This window comes from Seriola lalandi, unplaced genomic scaffold, assembly GCF_002814215.2.
Source record: "Seriola lalandi dorsalis isolate HSWRI2012SDOR001 ecotype SW California unplaced genomic scaffold, Sedor1 jcf7180002054684, whole genome shotgun sequence".
Taxonomy (NCBI): Eukaryota; Metazoa; Chordata; class Actinopteri; order Carangiformes; family Carangidae; genus Seriola; species Seriola lalandi.
In genome coordinates, this window is record NW_019525237.1 from 472,304 (window position 1) to 482,211 (window position 9,908).

A 9,908-nucleotide genomic window follows, 5' to 3' on the forward strand; every position below is an offset into this window, starting at 1 on the left:
CACACACTGAAATCATCAAATTCCTCATATGACAGAGCTACAATAGCTATAATTAAAGCAATTATTGTACTACAGCTTTTGAAAAGTTACCGCAATGGAAACTTATTATTGTGCAACATTTCCCTTCTGTAGTTGTTCCGACATTTCATGTGCAAAAAATATGCAAACATGCACGAGAACGATGGGAGACAGGAAATGATGCACGCACAGGAAAAGATGTGCGTTGAATATTGAGGGACAGAGCCAAAGACAAAACCTTTTAACTGCTGTAACTCAATGCACGAGTTATGTTAAACCACTGGTAACCATAGCAACAGGCCACCGGTGAAACCGTGAACGGCGAAACTGCAGAAAACATAATGCAAATAAACAAACAACGACAGGAAGTGTTTCCAGGGGACACTAAAAAAAAAAAGTGATGAACCCGGCCGGGACTCGTTGTTCAATGGCCAGCTGTGATTTTTAAAAGTTAAAAGCATTACCTGCGCAGCTTGTACAGGACTCTCCATGTAAACCCTGCAACGCTGCAGCACCAGTACGTTCACGGTGCTTATCTCAGGCATGTGGTGGACAGATTCGACATCTTAGATAAATCAAGATTTGCACGTCGATCTATCCTTTATCTCTACATTCCCTCTGATCCCTGAGCAGAAAATACACAGCGCATCCATTCCACACATACATGTTTTTCTAACGCCGCATGGTAGGTGGTTTCCAAGGTTTTGACCGCCGCATTTTTTTCCCCTCACTTCGCACGGTTTTAGACAAGTCGCTCAGTGTTTCAGCTGTTCTCGAAGCTTTAGGGAATGATGCATCTTATTCTTCATGTGTTTACTGTGTCAGTTGCTGCTGCTGTTGAGCTTTTGGCTCGTTGATGCTTTGCACCTTTACAGCCTTGGCTTGAGTTTCCTTTTTATAGGAATCACACGATGAGCCAAGATGATATTTCTTTGCCTGTCAACTCTTTGTAAACCCAGCAGTGAGATCTTATTTTCACCCCCCTCCCGCTATTTCCACTATTTTCTCTCGCCAACAGGGTTCGCTCCCTACCCGATCCCCACACCGGGTCTCCACCAGTCCTGTCGCCACGTGGTCCGCTCATGGGCCAATCAAAGCTTTGGAGCTCACCTGCACAACATGACCCTTACCAATGGGAAGCTGCGAGTGCCTCAGGATGGGCGTTACTACCTGTACTCACAGGTGATCATACTCTCCCTTATAATTTCCCAGAAATCCACACAGTGAAATGTTTGTTTGTTTTGGTTTGTTCTCTTTTAGTCCAACCACACTGGTGAGGCCTACAAACAAACAACATACACCAGACTACACCAAAAATTCTGATTCATAATAGATGATCCAGATCTGCCTCAGAATTGAATAGGTTCATCCCTGGCCTATGTCCCATGCGAGGGGTCCTGACAGCGAGGTTAATAGCTACTGATCTAGACTTTAGAAACACGGAAGCGACTTCAAAACAACAGAAATATTTAACAATAGCGACACGCAGCTTCTGTAAATATGAAATAATTCATCCCTCCCTTGCTCCCTCCCCTTCTTCCAGGTGTATTTTCGTTATCCGTCCCCAGCGGCCAGTGATGGAGACCAGCGCAGCGTCAGCCACCAGCTGGTGCAGTGCGTCTACAAGAAAACCTCCTACCCAAGCCCCATACAGGTACAGCATCGCATTTTTAACCTCAAACAATACGATCATCAAACCATCAAGTTTCTTCCTTACCTTCATCTTCTCCCTCCGTCTTGTTCTCCAGCTCCTGAAGGGGGTGGGAACTAAGTGCTGGGCTCCAGACGCCGAGTACGCCCTGCACTCCGTCTACCAGGGAGGACTCTTCGAGCTGAGGGCCGGCGACGAGCTCTTCGTCTCCGTCTCTTCCCCAACCATGGTCAACGCCGACGATTCCTCCAGCTACTTTGGTGCCTTCCGCCTGGACCTCTGAGAGGAAGGGACAGGAGGAAAAAAAAACAGAAAAACAAGATGGGACGATGGATGGGCTTGAGACAATGAGCGAGGGTCTTTTTGAATATCCGTTGATTGGGGGGAAGAAAAATAAAAAAGACAAGAAGTGTGCGATGTTGGGCTGGATCTCGGATCCACAGTGTTTGCTTGGACGGATACGTTGAAGGACGGAAGGATTGGGGTTTGAAGGCCTCGCTTGAGTGACGAACGCTATAAAAAGGACGGGGGTGACGGGGAAAAGAAAGAGTGGATTTGTCTTGCTTGCTCTCCATTAAGAGAAACCTTACCGCTGAGAGCAAGATATTCAGAGATACATGTGCAATCACGCGAAAATAAATGTGAGGATATTGATTTACTGTTGATTTTTGAGGAGGGAAATTACCTTTTGGATGTCAAAAAGAGAAGTAAAGCCACGGAAAAACATTTAAGATCTTCCTGTTCGATCAGAAGTGCCCCCCCCCCTCCCAAAACAAAAAAGAAAGAAAGAAATTAGGCCACATAAATCCCAACGTATCTCGCATTCAACGACCTTTTTGTGGGAAGCAATCGGACCCTCATATTTGGATTGCAGACCAGAGAATGTACACACAATAAACACTCAAATCCTCCGCATCGAAGATGTGAGGAAGGGACTGTGGAACCGTAGCAGAAGAAAAATCAAATGATCAAACCAAAGCAAAAAAAATTGTGGAATATAACTTCTTTTTTTTTTTTTTCTTACACGTGCCATGAGAGTACTGTACATATGTATGACTGAGAATGAGATTTAGACAATGAACTGTGGTGATTAAAGTAATTAAAAGTAATTCATATGTACCATGACTGGACTTTAAACCACTTGGAGATTGCTGAGGATTTTCTACATGCAACCCCTACAACTGTGGATCTTTTTATTTTATTTTTTATTTTTTATGCCAAGGATAGGAGGATAACGGCAGCCTCTTTGTACTGGATACTGTACAGTAATAAGACTGTGAGAGGAGACACAAAGTGCCTTTTGAACAACGGAGTCTGCGAGGAAAAAGGAGAAATGAAAACAAGGAGGGGGAGGAAGAGGGAGATCACTCTTGTAGATTCCTACAAGAGTGAACCCAGCGGTGGAAGATAAAAAGCAAAGAGAGAGTGAAAGAAGCTGAGGGTGGTATGCAGCTTGACCAGTCTGTATTGTTATGCTCTTCTTCTCTCTCTCTCTCTTTCACTTTCCCCCTTTTTTTTTTTTTTTCATGCAAAGAATTTTATCCATCTCGTCTTTCTCGTCTAACCTGTGAAGCTGCATTCAGTTTTATTTTACGGATCAGTTCAGCAACAAACCAGAAAACAACAGACTTATGTGAACAAGCAGATACATGGGAAAACAGGCTAGTCTCACAGAGCGTGGTGGAAAAGTGAACGTTAGCTTGTAGGTAGGACGTGTTTCACATTGAAATATAGTCATTGAAACTTTATTGAAACACCTAGCCAAATTTAACCCAGGTTAGCTTATTTCACTAAGACATGGATTTAGCACAAAAACTTAAACTAACATCAAAGAGAAGTTTGATACCACCTTCAAATCTAGCCATGGATATATTGCGCTAAAGACAGTTAGCTTAGCTAGCTAAGGCTAAAAACCATTGGAAACAGCTAGCTTGAAAAAGAGTTTTGTTATGTTTGGACACAGTAAGGCGCGCAGAGTTAAGCTAACCGTCTCCTGGTCTTAGCTTCATATTTAAAAGACACTTATGAAGGTGGTATCAAGCATATTTCACAAAATGGCGAAATATTCCTTTAATGTACAACTACCAGCTACTTCTTAAGTGCCAATCAGATGTGTTTTAACATTATAGATTAAGATTAAAGAAAACAAAAATTGATTGTAGGGCTATATCAATGCTAAAGCTGTTGTTAAAGTCATAGTGGGGTTGCACCTTTACAAGCCCAAACCAAGAGCTAAGTGCATCCAATATGGCTGCCAGTCACCTGGAAACACTGATAACATAGACAAAAACACATGCATAATATAGCTATGTGCCAAGCACACCCATATGTTGTGAATCTGGAACATCGTCCCTCAGTAAAACAGTTTGTCAAGCGAACACAGAAAAGGTGAATTTATTCTAGGAAAACACAGACCAGATTTAGTAATAACACGCAAATGAAGAAAGATTTGAAAGCAGAGGATGTTTGCAGATATAAACCATGCACCAACTAGTAGAGACTCAACCCCTACACACCGTTTCTATCTGGCACGCACACATGTATATGCACATAAAGCAGCCATACATATCACATCATACTAAGTCCAGGCTGGCCTGCGATCCACAGACACATACATCACCCAGTGTCACAGCCAGTGTACTCATTTATCGGCACTGTCTAGCCTCCCTTTGCCATCTGGTAGTTGTCAGTGATCAGCTGGAGGCTTGCAGGGAGTGTGTTTGTGTGACAGAGTGTGTATGTGCACTTGTAGTACATGTGTGTTCAAAATGGGCTCGGCTCACATGGACAATTCAGAAAACGAGGTCGAACTAACCGACACGAGAACGGGATTCATACACTTAAACACAGACACTTTTAATAAGGTGATATCCCGGATAAGTCTCTCAATCTGGCACTGTGGTTCACATATACCTGTGTATATACTCTGCGCAAGGTTACGTTATACTATAGGTTTGTTAGGGAAGTTATGAAAACACAATAACACATGCAGTTTATTCTTCTGCACAAAGAACAAAATTGAAGGCAAATTTCATTTTGTATTTGATTGCTGTTTTAGCTGCTTTTTTTTTTTTTTTTTTTGCCGGGTGGCGTGCACCTGGTCACGTTTCTGTTGGGCGCTACGTCGCATCACACATACTCTCACAAGCTCTCTGTGAACTCGAGCCTAAACCTGTTTATTATCCAGGGTTAACTTCCACTATCACACAGCTTTTTTTCTTGCTTTCTTTCTTTCTTTCTTTCTTTCTTGCACTCCAACCACAACAAATAGTTTGTTGAACCAGGTCCAGCGATGGTGATAATGTAACGTACACACCCACGTTATAGCAGCATATAAACCCCTGGAGCAGCTGGGAAAACTCTTGCGTTGAATGTGTATGAGCAGTGTTTGTACTGGACAGTTTTGTAGCTGTGAACATGTGTAGCACATTGTTGCGAAGGAAATAAACAAATATCTGAACTTTTTCCTCTGAATGTGGAGAAATGGTGACGAGAACATCAAGTCAGCTACTGACCCCAGTGCAGCCAACCCAGTTAACATGGCCTTGATAATTCAAAAAGGTCAAAATACTTCTACAGTATACAGACATAAAAATGTGCTAAAATTGGTTGAAAAATTTTAGTTTTTTGCACATCCTTAATTGTGTATTAGCATTGTTTCAACAGCATTTCAATGACTAGATTTCAAGATGTGGTGAAGAGTCATTTAAATACTGATGATGTGGGTTAAAATATGATAAATGGGAAAGGTGAGAAGGAAATAGCCTCTTTTTTAGATAGTTTTATGTTGTTTTTTTATTTATAGGTATAACACATCTCATAGACATCTGAAACCTGTGATGAAGGGCTGCAAGTAGACGAAAAGGTTGCGAGCTACTGGTAAAAATGTTTCTAAAAGCTTAAATTTTCAAACCAAATTTAGCCTCATTACAATTAAATTACTTCTAGACATCATTTAACTTCCATATCCCAGAGTCAGCGCTCACTGGGATGCACTCACTGTGTGAAAGGCAGAAAAAGCGATCCACAGTTTCTGTTCTGTGGCTGATCCCTGACCTTTGACCTCCCTCTGAAGAAATCGGGCACCGCAGAGTAGAGAAACACCTCCTGGGATCTATTTACCCCACTGTCATTGCTAAATCATTGGCAGTCGTTCTGCTGAGATCCAGTCCAAACATAATTTTGTTAAGTTTCTTTGCAGGAAGCAAAAACGCAAGACTCCCGCTGGTTGGTTAATTAAATGTTTTCTGAGTTTCAATGGTTTTCATTTGCGGCACCATGCAGAGAGAGCGTGCTCATCTCTCAGCACTTTCACAACCCTTATTTTTCAGTTAGGTAATAAATAAGCCATGTGTGCGCATGCTGCTTTAGATGCCTCTGTTTATGCTTAAAAAGCATGAAAACCATAAGCCTGCCTGCACAGTGTGGGGCCCTGTCATCCCAAATCAACTCCACTACTGATGACGGCTAAATCAAATGGTGCGTTTTGAGATACAAACACCAAACTTTACCATCGGATTGCAAACAGTGTATATTCCAGTTCTAGGAACACTTTTTAAGCTCCATTTAAAATCAAAAGGAGTTGATCCGAGCTCAACCAGTTCAGGTCCAAGACAAAAACACAGACAAAACTATTCCCACTACTATAAAGAAAATATTGCTCTAATTGCCAAATGCTTTCACACCAGTCACCAGTAGGTTTAAGTTCTGACTTTCAGATTTAAGGATGATAATGTGTGAACAGACTGAAGGCAAAAAAGCCCCCGAAAACAAGTGTATTCAATGATTTGGACGTAAACTCCCTCAAATTAAAGCTGAGACTCAGTTTTAGTTCAAATACAAAGAGCTGAAGTGCAGAAATATTACAACAGAAGTTTCTGTTTTGTCTCAAATCCACATGAAAACCAATGCGAAAAACAGAAAATTAAATTAAATTCAAACATCTCACTAAAATTTCCCAACCATTTGAGTCGGGTCCAAACCGAGGAGTGTTTTTTCTTGCTAACCACTGAACTCAAAGAAAATGGCCCCAAAGGAAAAAATGTTCATTGATGTAAGATCTGCTCTGAAGCGTCCGTCTCGAAGGAAAACGACTTATTGGGCAATTAAAACCAGATCAGCCGACTGGACAAACAGCATATAGGTCTGTAGTTTTACACACGTCAGTTAGAAGGAGTTATGTGTGTGCGCTGACATTTGAAACTGACACGTTGTTAGCTCTCGGCTCTGAAACCAACACGAGGTCAGTTTAATCAATTACATTCCCAAACAAGAAAACACCACAGCACAGCCCAGCGCTGTTGAACTTGGCAGTTCAGTTTGCATCATTGAATGAAGCCCATGTTTCATGTGTGTGTAGAATATTCTGTTCGCTCTGTAATTATATCTTGTGTGTTTTTGTTGCATTTAGTTTTGCACACACACACACAAAAAAAAAAAAAAAGAAACCCCAAAAGCAGTTTTGGCCCAAAGTGCCTTTTGAACTGCAGATCAGTTTCTACAGTTTGTAGGGGTCGTATTGGAAACTGCCAGACCACAAGTCGGACACACCGCATCCATTATTTGTTCTCCTTTAGACCTGGAGAGAGATACTGAGCAGTCCGCTGTGAAGGACTCCCAGATATAGACCTCATATAAATCAGCACCGAGACCGGTCTCCAGCTGGGTTCTGTTTCCAGCTCCCATCCAGTTTCCATGCCATGTTTTTGAAAAATAATGCGGCTTGCTGGACATAATTATAGATTTCATTACAAGCCTTGTTTCGGTTTGTCAGACCGGTTGTCCAAAAGCAACAGTTTCCGAGGCTTTAAATGTGGTAGAAACCCCCCGCTGGTGGAGAAACACCACCAACCATCCGCTGTGAAGATGCCGGTAAAATAAATGTAGCTGGAACCACAAGATTTGTCTACGATGGTCTGTCCGCCATACTTTATCCAAGGACTCTATGGAGTCCTTGGACAAACCGCACTGTGGATTCTTGAGCCATAAGAAAACATCTTGAACGCAACCTTCTCGAAAAAGCACATAAACAATATACTAACAAAAGAGGAATCGACTCTTAAAAAGCATCATCACAGCTCCACATGGTACCTTTAATTTAATAACACTGGTGTGGTTGCAGATTGTGGTTTTAGCTATGCAGCATGTGCTACACATATTTAAAGGGGTCAAAGGCAAATTTTCTCGATTAAGATATTCGCACAGCTGAGATGTCTGCGGTGCGGGTGCGTTGGAAAGTGTCAATATCGTTCTTGAAAAGAAGAATATCCAACATTCATCCCAACATTTCAGTCTCTCCAGACCTTCGTAGAGAGAGACCAAAACGTTCGGATGATCAATAAACTGCGATGCCAAGCCAGAGCAGTGTGCAGGATGTTCTTTTCAAGACTCAGGAGTCAAAGGCAGAAATATTCTCCTTTTCTGAGTTAAATTCACTCATTTATTCACACTTCCTGCTTGGTTGTTGCCCATTAGCTGATTTTCGTCATGGTTCAGTGGCTCTTCGAGGTGCGACTGAAACAATGAGGCTACTTCTGCTTCCACACCAGCTCCAAGAAACATCTGTGGTTTATAAAATAATTGCCTTAAAAATCTACAATTCATGGTTGTTAAATGAAATTTATGGTTGTTTTGAAATCGTCCCCTGTGACATCATGTTGCTGGCGTTGAGATTGAAAAACATAGCGACTCATCGGGACCAGATTACTGACATTGTTCCATTGACTATAATGGGTTCCTGTTTCTAATTTTTTTTATCTGAGCAAGACACAATGAAAAACAATGTTTGTAGCGGGATAATCGCATTTGGTAAACTTTTCAAATGCAGCAGCTGAAAGAGGGTAAATGAAATCCAGACCTTCCGGCCTCCAGAACTTTCTAGTGCAGAATGGGCTTGAGAAAAACATAATTACGATTGTACTGCTCCACTTTTGAAGACTTGAACTTTAACCTTAAATCAAAGTCACAAGCATGAATAAATATAACCATTGAAAAAAGGTGAGGACAGGCAAATTGTCCACACTTTAGGGGACTGTAACTGCTAAAACCATAGAAATAAAATAGCTCATGTACAGTACACAGTGACTACGACGCACAGACGAGCTGCTGATTTTTCCTTTTACACCGACGCCTCCGAGCAACAGTTGATCATCATTGGAGACTGAGCAGCTCCACACTTTCCCATCTGTTCCAGGGATTTTGAAAGAGCAACTGTCTCAACTTTCTACCACTAAATTTACACTTAATTTATTTTCTCGTCACTAAACTTGCAGCACAGCCTTTATAGTGTTTCCTGCATTACATTTTTCCAGATCTTTCTACTTTTTTTTTTTACTTCATTTTGTTTTTTGTCTCAAACATGCACCACTCCTTTAAAACACTGTCTATGAATGTAGATATTGTTCAATACATATCTTTTCTCTTGTTGATTGCCTAGTGCCTTTTTAAAGATGATGCTCCTTTTGTTTTATTTTGTGCTCAAATAAAGTGCCTGTTGTCAGACGGATGTCGGTGTCGAGTCATTTATTTGAAATCCAACGTATGATTTATCACCAGGGTTAGAGGAGGTTAGAGGTTTCAATAGTTTCTGATAAACAAATGCAGAAAAACAGGAGGTTAATGCACCAGGATTCACACTTCTCCCATATTGTATAAAGTGAGATTTGCATGTGTAGTTTGATTATAGATCAGGTCTAGTTTCTATATTAATACTGTGAAAGTATCAAAGCCTCAGTCCACAGAGAAATGCACACAGCCTGTATTCAGAAACTGAGCCTTAAAACCAGCCGTCAGGACTTCCTGTAACTGTGTGATGTCACAACAAAGCAGTCACTGCCCGCAGCTATGCCCCCAGTATCCTTCCCAGGGATTGGTCATTTTAGAGAGGAGAGGCTCAGAGCCTCCTCTCTTCTGATTGGCTCACCGACCCGTTGTAACTGTAGCTCCAGAGAGAAGCCTGAGAGAGGAGATGTGAAACTACACCGAGATGGTTTTTGGTTCATAAAACCACAAATATATCTTCAAACCTTCAAATAAAACACAGAAAAGTGTAAAATATTGGACCTTTAAGAGAGATGTGTTTTTGTAAATGACACGTAACCAGTGAAATTTTAGCCCCCCCCCATAAAATCATCACAATCGACTGACTAATAGTTGCTCTAAAACAACTTTAAAAATCTAATCTACTCATTTGGGAGCGCAGCTGCGATCGACCACAGACGCCGGCTCAACTTGGTTTTCA

The 9,908-nt window shown here is 41.5% G+C and overlaps 1 protein-coding gene across 1 annotated transcript in view; it reads left to right on the top strand.

Annotated features, from left to right (window-relative positions):
• The window catches only part of tnfsf10l (TNF superfamily member 10, like), a 62,145-nt gene extending 52,972 nt beyond the window's left edge, over window positions 1–9,173 (top strand). The window contains exons 5-7 of the mRNA XM_023422688.2: window positions 1,037–1,200; window positions 1,562–1,672; window positions 1,767–9,173. Coding sequence (XP_023278456.1) covers window positions 1,037–1,200; window positions 1,562–1,672; window positions 1,767–1,952 — 461 coding nt within the window. The 3' untranslated portion in view covers window positions 1,953–9,173. The remainder of the gene's footprint in view (window positions 1–1,036; window positions 1,201–1,561; window positions 1,673–1,766) is intronic.
• Window positions 9,174–9,908: the final 735 nt, after the last annotated feature.